At 38.3% G+C, this 15,622-nt stretch overlaps 1 protein-coding gene across 1 annotated transcript in view; it reads left to right on the top strand.

Annotated features, from left to right (window-relative positions):
- LOC130458747 (carcinoembryonic antigen-related cell adhesion molecule 1-like) overlaps positions 1–15,622 on the top strand; it is a 35,326-nt gene that overhangs the window by 13,292 nt on the left and 6,412 nt on the right. Inside the window, exons 2-3 of the mRNA XM_056825368.1 lie at positions 7,399–7,674; positions 8,045–8,296. Of these exons, the coding sequence (XP_056681346.1) occupies positions 7,399–7,674; positions 8,045–8,296 (528 nt within the window). The remainder of the gene's footprint in view (positions 1–7,398; positions 7,675–8,044; positions 8,297–15,622) is intronic.

Here is a 15,622-nt window from a genome sequence, read left to right as displayed (position 1 = left end):
AGTTTCAAGAAAGAAAGACTGCAACATTATCAAAGCAGGGATAATGAATGTTTATTGTATGCAGCACGCAAGATTTAAAGTTCTCCTCAAGAGAAACAATCTATTCTCCCCAATCCTCCCCAGAATGTGAACAGGGGAGTTAACCCGTTCTCAGGAGATCTTGGAATTGTTTATGCAGCCTTGAACTGAGATTTCTATGTTTTGGTGTACTCAGCAGGAATAGTTTGTGTCAAACACCTGGGAAGAGGAATTTTTTCTCATGGGTTCCTGGAAGGTTCACTGCAATTCCCCATTTATTTTTAAGACATCAAATTCCTTTTGGTACAGGATCCCATTAATAGTTTTTTTGCAATTTAGGAAAACTAGTAATTAAAGCTTTTAGCAAACAAGGCAAGCATAAGCAGATAAACAAAATCACAAGTGCACCAACTACAAGAAGAGTCATATCATGAAATAAGGAGGAAAACAATCCTTTTTATGTTTCAATCCAATTATACAAAGAATCTGCAATATGCTGTGGTTAGAGATCCTCCTGAAAGGATGAATCAATATTCTGAATTAATATACTGAGATTGTTAATATATTTGGTGATGTTTTCATGGTCCCATAATTCCTGTAATTGTAATTTAATTTTTTTCCAATGTTTTTGTGTCATTATTTACTCTTATATAGTAAGCAAAATGCAGTATATCTATAATCACATTTCATGTGTGTTTTCAATGACACATTCTACTTCATTTGTTAGATCAGTCATATTTTTCTGTAACATCATAATACTTTTGTAAAAACTTGTATCAATTTCTTTTTCTCTTTCTAATGCTGAGGTTACATTTGTAGCCAATGCTTTCAAATGATTGGCCTCATTCTCCAGAGAATGTAAGTTAGATACTGATTGTGCTAAAGATACAGAATCTATTATAGTAGAAGCCAATGAAGAAACTAATGCTACTATGCCTAATGCAATACAAGTAATACATCGTTTATGTTGTGGTCTTATTTTTTGTTGTAATACATAAAGAATTTGATCCCCTGGGCTACCATACCATGAATCTTTATGTTCAGTGGCAAAAAGGGCCATGCGTGGTCACTTAATGATTAAGACAGGCCCATCCACCTGTGATCCTACACAGTAACTGACCCTACAGTTGCTACAGGTTACATTCCAATATTCAAATATCTAACTCTTTTGCTTGTTATTTCACTAATGTTCAAAGCTTCAGGATGATTATTTACTGTAGGTATAAAAGCATATCCCCCTGTTAGGCAAGTCTGAATGTCTAATGTAACACTTGTATTTACTGGTTTTTGGACTTTTCCATTATTAGAAACATTAACATAGTGATACATATTTACTTTATCCAATGCCAGGGCTGTCTTTCCATAATCAATCAAAATCTGTATGAAATTAGCAGAACGTAACCAATTAGCTCTGGGGGCATCACCCACAAAGGCAAGCTGTATCCTCCTATAAAACTATCATGAAATTTATAAGAATCCAGTTTCTTTCCAATACACCTTGTGTCGTTATGCCAAGATACCCAAATCATATTTTTCCAATGAATACATGGTGCCCTTTTAGATCTACACAATAGCAAGGGAGGAAACATATTAACAGTGTCTCTTTGTTCATATTCCATCACAGAAGGACAAATAGGTATTTCTTGTCCCCAAGTACCATCACAAGATTCCCCTAGCCAAACTAAATATTGCAGTTGGCTGTACCCTTTATATTTTACCCCTTTGTCTACACGATAAGATCCTATCCAGAAAGAGTCTGACAGGTCAGGATGACCATAATAATGCACCTGCAGAGATCTGAGGGGCAGGCATTCAGGATGGTCTCGTGTGAGGCACACTGGGGGTGCCTCAACTAGTCCAGTCCAATTGAAAGACACAAACAATTATTGGCCTGATTATTGTCCTTAGCTTGTCTCTCAAAATGGTAAATGCCAGGAATATCAGAATTAGTTTTTGTATATAAGATGACTTACGGTAAAGTGTGTCCCATGCCGACATACTCTACCCAAGGTGGTTGTTCCCAAAAAACCCATCTCTTTATTCCAGGAGCTGTACTTAAATTCTGGAATAGAAGTAGAAGAGTCAGTATCTTATTGAGACGTAGTCGAGTCTCCTTGTGAGGCTTCCGGAGTCCTCTTCTCGTCCTTCACTTTATGGTCAGTCAGTCTCTTGAACTCAGCAGGAAGGGAGCCATACACTGTCTTTACCTGTGGAGCCACAAACAAAGCCTTGGCCTTGCAGGACCACTGGGTGAGGTCCTTGCCAGGATTGATCATCATCTTTCCATATGACAAATTTTTCTTCTGTAGCAGGGAATACAGGAGTAGTGGTACCTCAATTTCGTTCATAAGAAAATGCAGAGAAAAAATTTTCAGCTCTGGATATATTATTGGAAGTAAAGATCAAATTATTTATAGTATATACAGTTATTGCCGATCATTGATGTGGGGTGCTGTCTCCCCCTTTTTGTTTTAAAAGAAACATTTTTAGTATTTGATTACTATGCTCCACAATAGCTTGTCCTTGTGGAATGTATGGGATACCTGTGAGGTGTTGAATATCCCAAGTTTTACAAAAAAGAAAAAGTTGTTTGGAAGTATAAGCAGGTCCATTATCTGTTTTAAATGTTCTGGGGGGACCAGGCATCTGAAAAGTAAGCCCATAAAAACCCTGAATAAGTATCCACAGTGACATGGATATATTTAAGTCGTCCAAAGGACGGTTTGTGAGTCACATCCATTTGCCCTATATCTGTACTACTTAAGCCTCTGGGATTCACACCAATATACATTGGGGGATGGTTTGGAACACAATTAGGACACTTTTTCACAATACTCCTGGCTTGATCTTTAGTGAGTTGCAACATTTGGCCTAAAGCAGTACTATTTTGGTGAAATCTATGATGGATTCCTCAGCTAATTGCATATCAGTTAGATAACATTGAGCAATCAAAGCTTGATCTATGATATCATTTCCTTTAAAAATAGGTCCAGGTAAATTGGTATGACTGCGTACATGCATGGCATACACTGGATGTGTCCTTTTTCATATGACAGTTTGTAATTTACAGAATAACATTTGTACATTGCTTTGAGTAGATCTGATGACAGCTTGTTCTACACCTTGCAAAGACTGAAAAACATATTTAAAGTCCATTATGAGGTTGAAAGTCTCCTGAAATAACCAAAATTCTAGCAAAACAGCTGTTAATTCATTTTGTTGGGTAGAAGAAAAAGGAGTGGTAGAAATGACAGGTAGCTACCTTCCTTGTATACTCCTGCCTTATAACTAGCATTCGCATCAACATAAACATTAGGTCCTGATACTGGAAGATCTCTTAGAACACTAGGAAAAACAACAGGATGTTGTGACAAAAAAGAAAATTAACCTTGTGGAGTGTAGGTGGTAATAGTAATGGGGAATGCTAATAGTAAAGACTAAATATTTCTGTAGTATATCTTTAGCAATGGGTACCCAGATTTCATGAGGATACCATCCTAAACCTGAAACCACATATTCTATGCCTTTCCATATTAATTGAGCCATAAGACAATCCACAATTATAACTTTGTAAAGCCTTTCCCGATTTGCTTTTTAGATGTAACCCTTCAATGACTCTTTGTTTCTGAGTTATGGCTGGTACATAATTGCTCAAAATAATTGCTCAGAATTTCCTTAATTTCAACTTCATTGCTAACTCATTCATCCTTTTCATTTTTGCTTTTGGTAATTATGTTTTCCTCTTTCTTTAATGAAATTAACCAATGGGTCATCTATTTAGTTGTATTTTTATTAAAAAAAAAAAACAGATCCTAGATTTATTTAATTCTGCATTTTTTCTTTTGATTTTATTAAATTCTCTTTGGATTTTCAGGATTTTCTGTTTAATTGGACATTTCCTGATCTTTCCAGGGAACTGTAGTCAGTTGTATCCAGAGACAGCCCTAGAGAGGTTAAGATGCCCTAGATCACATTAGGTGTCAACTGCTACTCTGAAACTTTTTATGAGCCAGAGTTCTTCCTGTCCTGTGTAAACCTCAAAATTTCTTAGACTTATAAATGTTGGAAATTTCACCATTGGGAAATTTCATACTTGAAAAATTCCCTATTGATAGTGGGTCTTGGCTATTGGAATGTGAACCCCATTGGCATGGGAGTTTCCTCCTCTTCCCTTCTTAAGATTACTTTAGGACAGAAACCTTTTGCTGAACAATGGAAAGGACTTTGACCTATGCTTAAAGCATAGAACAGGAATTTCTTTGAGTCATGATTGATTTTAGAATTGATACAATGGAGATACTTGGAATCAATCTCCATCCACCCTATTCAGTCCTAACAGGATTGAGTAAGGGCTGCAGCCTAGATCAAAATTTAATTATTCCAATCTCTATCCTCCTCAGGTTAACAGGATTTAGAAAGGGCTGTAGCAAAGGATCAAAGATTTAATTATTTGAAAATATGACCTTCAACAGACATGTGCAAAGGCCAGAGACCTCTGGGTGTTCCTGGGTTAAGCTAGAGCCTCCATTGGCACAGGGAAATTGATGGACATGTGATTGGGAGATGTGAGGACTGAGGGGAGGGAACTTGGAGGGTTTTCCTGAAGGATAGGAGGGTCTGAAGACTGGGGGTGATTGAGGAGTTTTTCTGAGTGGTTGTGGTGTGCTCTGAGAAGCTTGCCCTTAAGGAAGCTGAAGGTGGGGGCCCCAGAGACTGTTTCTCCATATTTGGTCACGTGAGTAATAGGGACTGATCTCCTTTCATTGCCCCAGCTATCTAAGGGCTTGGGCCTTTTGGCCCAGCCTAAACAGAAGGGGTATTCAAGCCCTATTCCCTTCTCTCCCCTTTCTCTCTCCCTCTATCTCTCTATCACTAATTCCTTTCTTCCTCCTGTTTGTAATTAAAAATCCATAAAAGTTTGACGACTGACTTGAGTTTTCATTAAGGAATTACATAGCTGAATTCCTTGTCGACCTTAAATTAATATATATCAGTCTTTTAAAAGTGATTTCCTTGTCACACCTGGTAGTTCCACCTAGTGGACAGAAGGAGACCAATAGCAAGAGAGGAATATCTGAGGCCAGGGATGATTGAGCCAGCCTGATTTGCATCTGATCATAGAGGGGCAAATGTTGGAGTCCATCCTCACCCATGAAGGGATTGTGTTGGATGTGAACCTGTTTATGGGTCTCAGCACTGTTGCAGAGTCAGGCCAGGAATCCTGCTCAGTTAGTTCCCCAAGGCATCCCAAATCATTTTTGGAAGAGAAATGATCAGGGAGTCAAGTCCATTAAAACTGGATCCTCTTTGGCTCTGTGACCTTGAGCTAGTTACTTAACCCCCATTGCCTGGCCCTTTTGCTCTGGAAACAATACATAGTATTGATTCTAATGCAGAAGGTAAGGGTTAAAAAAGGGTTGTTCTGTGATAGACAAAAGATAAAAGGGTACCTGAATGTTGCTGTAAGGAGAAAGGAAAATAGTCCCCACCTGATCAATGTAAGCCACTGAACATCCCCTGGCAGGGTCACAGAACCAATTATAACTCCACCAGTCCATGGAGACACGTCTCCTCTCCCACTCAAGTCTTCTCTTCTTTGGGCTAAGCATCTCTAGTGCCCTCAATTGGTCCTTCAATTAAATATGTGTGTGCTCTAGTCTCTTCTCTGCTCATGACTCTCTATTGCCTACAGACTATCCTTGAGTGTTCTTGGTCTGTCATTAAACCTTAGCCATTCACAAAAGGGCATCAGGCCTTTCAGATACTTCTGGCCATGCATTGTGTGCTCAGACAGCATGAGTCTACATTTGGTACTCAGACTCACACTCTGTACTTTCCTTCCTCTGAACCGTTGTTTGGTCTATTTTCAGGATTTATACAGAACTTCTATATATGTTCTCATTTGGTCCAATAACACTTGGACTGAGAGATTATTTTACCCATTTAACAGATCAGGAGACTGAGACACAGTTAGGGACTTGCTAGTAAGACACACAGCCAGTAACATTTTGAGACAGAATTTGAACATAGGTCTTTCTCCCTCTTAGGCTACCACTAGTCACTATGTCATGTCAGGCACTGTATCCATTGATGCTGCCAAAACACCTTCCAAAAAGTCGTACCAGGGCCTTCATGCCCAGGAGAATGCTCATTGTTCCTTCATATTCTCCCCCCACTACAAAAAGTAGCTAGCTGACCTCAGATTTGTCACTGTCCTGGCCAGTGTCACTTGGCTTTACTGGATACAAATGGGAGGCTCACTCTTCCTCACATTAAACTTCCCAATGGAGACCCAGGGATGGAGTGCAAGCTCTACCAAAATAACAAGGAGAAAGGTCAAGGAAGCTGAAATATTTCTAACTTATGACTATCAATTTGGAAATTATTTTTAAGACAGCTGGCCATGGATGACCCAGGACAGAGGCCTGATGATCCTCATGCATGTGCCCCAGAGATTGCTCAGGCATACATATCTCTCTCAGTGGCAAGGCCTTACTTCCAACTAGAGATAAGGAAAGGGCTCTCCTTGGGCCATGAAGACTCTGGGAAAATTATTCCCCATTAGTTTAGATTCCCAGCATAAAACCATATCTGAGCTTGAAGATCACCTTCAACATTCTCATTCTTATCTTATAGGGTAGGAAACACCTAAGGAAAAGGGAGAGGCCAAAGCAGGGGATTCCAGAATCTTGTGTAAATGGTAGGAACTACTTCCTGTGGACAAATCATGTCCTAGGCACCAGAGATGTTATTGTGGGTTTGAAATCTCCAGACTTGAACCAGGTCTGACCTGACTCCCAGCCTGAGGCTCTTCCTTTTGTTCCCTGATACTAACTGATCTATTTCCACTCTCTGCCTTTCCTTTTCTTTCCTCTTCAGAATTAAAGTAATGTTTCCCTTTCTGAGCACAGTCTCCCTGTGGCCTGTCCCTAGTCTATCCACACCAACCTCTCCCAATATCCTTATCAAGCTGTCAAGGTAAGGAACACTGGCTTCCGAAAGCCCAGTCCAAGGAATCATAAACTCTTGGTGGTTCTGCCAAGCTATAAAGGCCTCAAATCCAAGCCCAGGTGCTGGATGAAGGGGTCTGTCATCCCCAGTCCTGCTTGCCTCAGCCCAGAAAGACTGAGCACCCGGGGCTTGGACTCCATGTGAATGTCTTTGTCAGTCACAGGAACTGAAGCTGAACTTTTCCTAAGGCCTGGAGGAGATGAGATCAGCACCAGAGAAAGGGGGGAGCTTTGCTATTGAAATCACAGGTTCTTGGTGTCTGGCCTCCAGCCTGCCAAGGTCTTAGACAGTCCACTTCCAAACCACTTATTTGGTTATAAGGTAAGAAAAAGAACCAACACAGTCATTTTCTGTCTATTCTCTGCACAGCGCCACTGTCCAAACCAACCATTGTCACCTCCAACATTACTGCAGTGGAGACCAAGGACTTCTCATTGACATGCCAGGCTACAGGCCAAATTCACGCTTACCAGTGGTTCATGAACGGAGTTGCCACAGCTGGTAGCAGGATACAGCTGTCGCCAGATAAGAGGACACTCACTCTCAGCAGGCTCACAAGAAGAGATAACAAAGGGCCATATGAGTGTGAAATCCGGAATCCATTTTATAGCAATAGGAGTGATGCATTCACACTGGATGTTGCCTGTAAGTATATTGCTTCTTCCTATATGGTGCCTGCTTATAGCCTGGTGGTGTGTTCCCAGAGGCCAGGCTAATTCAGTCCCTTCTCTGAGAACTAAAGAGCTAGGCTCTGAGGTTCCCAAACCCCTTCATCTTTAGGGAGCCCAGATTGGCCTTGTCATGTGTTCTGGTGGAGTGTGGCCATCCAGGGTGCTGAACTGGAGAAAGCCCTAAGATCTTCCAAGTTCAGATCCAAACTGTAAAAGTAGAGGAGGAGCTGTTAATTTCCCAGCTCAAAGGAGCATCACAGTGGTCCCTGGTGATGGGTTACAGACTAGGAGATGCCCTTCTTTTCTGCCATAATCTAAATATGGAATCCTTCTTTTTCCCCCAGATGGCCCAGATATTGCCACAATTGACCATATAAGCGATCAGTTCTCAACGGGGAACAATGTTACCTTGAGCTGTGTTGCTGATTCTAACCCACCAGCACAATTCACTTGGTTACAGAATGGAAAATCTGTCAGCAACTCAGCCGCATTTTCTATTATTACATCCCTGAATCATATCGGAAACTATACCTGTATTGCAACTAACTCATTTACTGGCTTGACGCGCACTGCAAACAAGACTCTTATGATCTATGGTGAGTAGCTTGATTGGGCTCCCAACTTTGTGTTGGGCTCTCTCTTTCCCTGGCAGAAATAGACATGGAGAGAAATAGACATAAGTGACATTCTGCCTCCGTGGTCCCATGGCACATTGCATTGTGGTAGAAGGAACCTTCTACTCAGAATCATGAAACTTGGATTTAATCATTCCTCCTCTGTCTATTATCTGTGTGGTAAGTGTGTCTCCTCCTTTCACATCCTCAGCTTCTTCATCTGGAAAAGTGAATAATATTTGCTCTGTATATAATAGGATTTTATGTGGGGAAAATACTTTTTACATGTTAGGCACAAAAACATGTGAATTGTCATCATCATCCTTGTTATTGATATTGTATTATTCTCTTCTTTCCTAGTAGCATACAACCTTCTTTTTCTCCCAACTTCTAGGACTGCAGGTTCAATGACTGCTCCATAATCTTTCCTTCCATCCCTTTCCCTTGGTGCTATGGCCCCACAGAATGTTTTTAATTCTTGGTTGGAGTATAAGCTCTGGTCATGCAACAGGGCTGGCCTTGATCCTGTTTGGCAGGGATATTCTGGAGATGGAAAGGGGGATGTAAACTGTCTCCTTTCACACACAGAGATTCACCATTGCACCTATATTTTTCCTCTTTGTGGCATAAAAAGTCACATGAAAGTATGGCTGCTATGAAACCTGATTCTTATCCATGTAAAGGGATGATTGGCTTTAGCCTCCAGTAACTGGTTCCACAGTAGAATTCCTGATGCCCAATTAATTCACTGGTCTGACTTTCCTATGTATCGATGACAAAACCTTCAGTCTCATAATCACACTAATGGGCAGCAGGTTCATAGAGAGATCATCTCTGGCCTTAGTTTCCTTTTATTTCATGCAATTTTATTGTTACAAACCTTAGGGGTATCCCAACTTCCTCTCCTAGACTATGGGGATGTTCTGAATGGAGAGCAGCGGGGAGAGATAGAATTGTGAAGTGGGGATGTGACCTTGGGGAAGTCAGACACCAACAGCATAAACTTTAGAGGAGGGATGATTTTTTATTCGCCTCAATCTGTACATGAGGATGCCTAAAGCTCACATTTTAAAATATCATATAATTATCTGTTTGTCATTTTCTTTTGTTAACTATTTTCCAATTACCTTTTCCCCTGGTTCATGCAGCACCTGGTAATGTTGCAGGCTATGTATTTGACACCTGTTGTTGAAAAGATCTTTTTCTTAATTTATTTTTTTTCCAATTAACTAAAATCTATCTTCTGTCCCCCTTCTACCTTCTACCACTAATGAAAACTAAAATCTTTGGGACAGGTATGAGTTGTGCCTGCCTATAGCCATGAATTAATCTATTCCTAGGTGGACACCTGAGAAAGAGAGTTAGGAACTGAGGGAAAATGGGTGAAGGGGATATAGAGAAAGAGGGAATATAATAAAAGAAGAAAGACTCAGAGACAGTGCTTAAAAAGCCTTAATGTGTGCTCTTCTGATTCTAGTAGAGAGAGAGAAAGAGTAAACTACATATTTCCTCAATCTTTTATTGGAGGATCAAGGAATGGGGAATGGGAGGTAGCTAATGATCATGTAACATGGCATAAGAGTTAACATTGGCTCAACTGACAACCATTAGATCTTGGAGGAGGAGTTTATTCAAACATGTGACCTGGTATGGAATCTGGTCTGACAAGGTGGGAACCAGGACCCTGTGGCAGCCTACCCACGAATTCTTCTGACTTTTGGACTGTAGATTTGGAGAGTGGTCAGAATTAATCCAGTACCTATTAAATACAATGATCAAGAACTACTTGCCCATGAATCTGGTATATAAGAATATAGGTTGCACTATTGATATATTAATAATTGTTTCAAGATTAAAATACACCTATGATGCCACATGGACAATCAAGGAAAACAAATTCTGATGCTCAAAAAATATCTGTTGCAACATACACCCTGACTGCATCCCATTTCTGAAGTGAGGCAGCTGATTTCATAGGAAGTCTGTAGGTTTTTGTAGGAAGTGAGTAACCCATTATCATGGGTCTTCTGCAATCCTTGTTAGCCACTGCATTGATCAGAGGTCCCAAGTTTTTCAAAGTTCTTTGACTTCGGAACACTGTAGTTATTGTATAAATCACCCTCTTGGTTCTACTCACTTCATTCTGCATTAATTCAGAGAAATCTGAAGTTTCTGTTTTTGAACTCATTCTGTTCAGTGTTTCTTTGAATGACTTGGAATCAAATGGAATAATATCTGTAAAGAGCTTGGTAAATCATGACCATTAATGTTCTACTAATTCTTTTTTCCTTAATTTTTCTTTTGTATTTTTATTGTTGTACAAAACACTCCATTTGGGACATTGTAGTAAGAGCACATTTATACGTAACCAAATTCCAAAATAAAACCACAAATATACTAATATGAAAGGAAACTCCAATAGTTTTTTTCCTCTGGAAGTGGATAACATTCCCTGTCATAAATCTTTCAGGATTGTCCCAGATTATTACATTACTGAGAGTAGCCAAGTTTTCACAGATGATCCTTGTACAATATTGCTGTTACTGTGTATAGTTCTTCCAGATTTGAACCCAGGACCTCCCATCTCTAGTCCTAGTTCTCAATGCACTGAGCTACCCAGCTGCCCCTTGTTTATCGTTTCTTTTTTATTAATTTAATTTTTTTTGGTTACAATAATCTCTTTATTTCCCTCCCTCCCCTCTACCTACCCTTCCCACAGCTGATGTGCAATTTCATTGGGTCTTACTTGTGTCCTTGATCAGAACCTATTTCCATGTTGTTGTTTGCACAAGGATGTTAATTTAGAGTCTACATCCCCAACCATATCCCTTCATCCCATGTATTCAAGCAGTTGTTTTTCTTGGGTGTTTTTACTCCCATAGTGTTTCCTCTGAATGTGGATAGTGTTTTTTTCTCGTAGATTCCTCCAAGTTGTTCAGAATCACTGCTGACTGTTCTTTAATGCCCTTTGGGCATAGTTCCAAATTGCCCTCTAGAATGGTTGGATCAATTCACAACTCCATCAGCAATGCATTAATGCCCCAACTTTGCCACACCCCCACCAGCATTCATTACTTTGCTTTGCTGTCATATGAGCCAATCTGCTAGGTGTGAGTTGATAACTCAGAGTTGTTTTGATTTGCATTTCTCTGATTGTAAGTGATATAGAAAACTTTTTCATGTGCTTAATAATAGTTTTGATTTCTTCATATGGAAGATGCTTACTCATGTTCCTTGCCCATTTATCAATTGGAGAATGGCTTGATTTTTTGTACAATTGATTTAGCTCTTTATAAATTTGAGTAATTAGTCCTTTGTCAGAGGTTTTTGTAATTAAGATTTTTTCCCAATTTGTTGCTTCCATTATAATTTTGGATGCATAAGTTTTGTTTGTACAAAAACTTTTTAACTTGATGTAATCAAAATTATTGATTTTACATTTTGTGATTTTTTCTAGCTCTTACTTGGTTTTAAAGTCTTTCCTTTCCCAAAAATCTGACAAATATACTATTCTGTGTGCACCTAATTTACTTATAGTTTCCTTCTTTATATTCAGGTCATTCACCCATTCTGAGTTTACCTTGGTGTAGAGTGTGAGATGTTGGTCTAAACCTAATCTCTCCCATACAGTCTTCCAATTTTGCCAGCAGTTTTTATCAAATAGTGGGTTTTGGTCCCCAAAACTGGGACCTTTGGACTTATCATAGACTGTCTTGCTGAGGTCATTTACCCCTAGTCTATTCCATTGATCCTACTTTCTGTCTCTTAGCCAGTACCAACTTGTTTTGATGACCCCTGCTTTATAATATAGTTTTAGATCTACGACTGCAAGTGCTCCTTTCTTTGCATTTTTTTTCATGATTTCCCTGGATATCTTTGATCTTTTGTTCTTCCAAATGAATTTTATGTTTTTTTTCTAACTCAGTAAAAATTTTTTTTGGGTATGGAACTAAATAAGTAAATTAATTTGGGCAGGATTGTCATTTTGATTATGTTAGCTTATCCTACCCATGAGCAACCAATGATTTTCCAATTGTTTAAATCTATTTTTAATTGTGTGGAGAGTGTGTTTTAGTTGTGTTCATAAAGTTCCTGTGTTTATCTCAGCAGATAGATTCCTAAGTATTTTATATTGTCTAAGGTGATTTTAAATGGTATTTCTCTTTCTAATTCTTGCTGCTGAGATGTGTTGGAGATATATAGAGAAATGTTGATGACTTACGTGGGTTTATTTTGTATCCTGCAACTTTGGTAAAGTTGTTGATTATTTCCACTAGCTTTTTGGTTGATTCTCTAGGATACTTAAGGTAGACCATCATATCATCTGCAAAGAGTGATAGCTTGGTCTCCTCATTGCCAATTTTAATGCCTTCAATTTCTTTTTCTTCTCTAATTGCTACTGTTAGTGTTTCTAGTATAATGTTAAATAATAGAAGTGATAATGGGCATCCATGTTTCACTCCTGATCTTATTGGGAATGCTTCTAGTTTATCTCCATTGCAGATGATGTTGCTGATGATTTGAGATCTATACTGTTTTTTATTTTTAGAAAAGGCCCTTCTATCCTATACTTTCTAGTGTTTTCAATAGAAATGGGTGCTGTATTTTATCAAAGGCTTTTTCTGCATCTTTTGAGATAACCATGTGATTTTTATTGGTTTGCTTGTTAACGTGGTCAGTTATGTGGATGGTTTTTGTTACCATGAAAATGTGGGTTCAAGACTGTGAATTGCCAAAACTGTAGAAATAATTTTAGTGTCTTGATTTTATATCAAAAATAAGTTGTTGCCATGGGAAAAACCCCAAATATGAAATACCCAAGTCAATTGGGTTTTATAGAGATTTTAATTAAAATGAATGAAGGAATTAAGGGAAAGGAGAGACAGAGTAAGAGGAAATAGTAGGAAAAGGCCTAGGGCCTAGGCCAAATGGCCTAGGCCTTTCTCTTTAAGAGAGAAAACTAAGTTAGTCTTTTATCCACTCACCACAAGATTTTGTTCCAAGCAAGATTCCAACTAAGTTCAGAGACCCAGCTACTCCAACGAGTCTGAGATCCAACTAACTCCTAAGTTGAGAGAACCATCTCCTTTTAAAGAAAAATTTCTCTTATGTCAGCTCCCCTAAATTTTCACATCTACTAATCACAGTAGATGCTTTCCACAGGACTTACCATTCTTAATTCACATATTCTTTTGTTATCACCTTCTCTGAGTAGACTAAAACTTCACACCTCTTTTGTTATGCTTTCCTTTTGTAAGTTGCTTGACCTTTTACTGATTAATTTAACCTTTATAGGAACTTAGTACCTTTTTGTATTAGATCAAAAAATAGACCTAGCTTAAGGTTTTGGACTCACTGTAAGTATGAATTAGGGACTTTTTCATTGTTCCAGTAAGGAGTTTTACAACTTTATCTTCCCCTAAAGTATGCCTAAGTATGGGTGGAGTAATGTTAAAATTCCCAGTACATTCCTGATCAAGTACCTCCATTTTTAAATGGGGAATAGCCTTAACCAAATGTTCCAAGGTAGAGTCTGAGCAGTTTTAAGATTCATATTTTCCTAATATTGAACCATTCTTGCATTCCTGGTATGAATCCTACCTGGTCATAGTGAATAACCCTTGTGATGACTGGATGGAGTATTTTTGCTAGGATCCTATTTAAGAGTTTTGCATCTATATTCATTAGCGAGATTCATCTATATGTTTCTTTCTCTGTTTTTGACCTGCCTGGTTTTGGGATCAGTACCATATTTGTGTCGTAAAATGAATTTGGTAGAACTCCTTCTTTGCTTATTCTGCCAATTAGTTTGTATAATATTGGGATACGTTGTTTTTTGAATGTTTGATAGAATTCATTTGTGAATCCTTCTGGACCTGGGGATTTTACTTAGGAAATTATTTGATGGCTTGTTCAATATTTTTCTGATGTGGGGTTGTCTAGGTAACCAATTTCTTCCTCTGTTAGTCTAGGTAATTTATATTTTTCTAAGTATTCATCCATATCACCTAGATTGCCACATTTGCTGCCATATAATTGGGCATAATGATTCTTTTAATGATTGCCTTAATTTCCTCTTCATTAGAGGTGAGGTCTCCCTTTTCATCTTGGATGCTGTCAATTTGGTTTTCTTCTTTCCTTTTTTAAATTAGATGGTCTAGTACTTTGTGTATTTTGTTTTTTCAAAGTATCAGCTTCTAGTCTTATTTATTAAATCAACAGTTCTTTGACTTTCAATTTTACTAATTTCTCCTTTGATTTTTAGGATCTCTAATTTAGTTTCATCTGAGGATTTTTAATTTGTTCACTTTCTAGTTTTTTTAATTTGCATGCCCAATTCATTGACCTCTGCCCTCCCTAATTTGTTAATATATGAACTCAAGGATATAAATTTCCCCCTGAGTACTGCTTTGGCTGCATCCCATAGGTTTTGAAAGGATGTCTCATCATTGTCATTTTCTTCAATGAAATTAATTGTTTCTATGATTTGTTCTTTGACTAACCAGTTTTGGAGACTCGTATTGTTTAATTTCCAATTAATTTTTGATTTACCTCTCCATGTACCCTTACTAATTATTATTTTCATTGCATTGTGATCTGAGAAGGTTGCATTTATTATTTCTGCTCTTTTGTACTTGTTTGCAATGTTTTTGTGCCCTAATACATAGTCAATTTTTGTGAATGTATCATGTGCTGCTGAAAAGAATGTGTATTCCTTTTTGCCCCCATTTATTTTTCTCCATATATCAACTAACTCTAATTTTTCTAGGATTTCATTCACTTTTCTTACCTCTTTCTCATTTATTTTTTGTTTTGATTTATCTAGTTCAGATAGAGGAAGGTTCAGGTCTCCCACTAGTATAGTTTTCCTATCTATTTCATCCTTGAGCTCCACTAGTTTCTGCTTTAGAAATTTGGATACTATGCCATTTGGTGCATATATGTTGAGTACTGATATTTCCTCGTTGTCTATACTGCCTTTCATCTGGATGTAATTACCTTCCCTATCTCTTTTAACTAGATTTATTTTTGCTTTGGCTTTGTCAGATATCATGATTGCGACTCCTGCCTTCTTTTTATCAGTTGATGCCCAATAGATTTGGCTCCATCCTCTTACTTTCACCCTATGCGTATCTATCTTCCTCATGTGTGTTTCTTGTAGACAGCATATGGTAGGGTTTTGGATTCTAATCCACTCTACTATTTGCTTGTGTTTTATGGATTTGTTCATTCCATTCACATTCAGAGTTATGATTACCAGATATGTATTTCCCAACATTTTGCTTTCTACTTGTAGTTCTGCATTTT

The sequence above is a fragment of the Monodelphis domestica genome, chromosome 4 (assembly GCF_027887165.1).
Source record: "Monodelphis domestica isolate mMonDom1 chromosome 4, mMonDom1.pri, whole genome shotgun sequence".
NCBI classification, from domain to species: Eukaryota; Metazoa; Chordata; class Mammalia; order Didelphimorphia; family Didelphidae; genus Monodelphis; species Monodelphis domestica.
The sequence above is the reverse complement of the archived record's forward strand: the minus strand, read 5'-3'. Positions and strand labels throughout refer to the sequence as shown.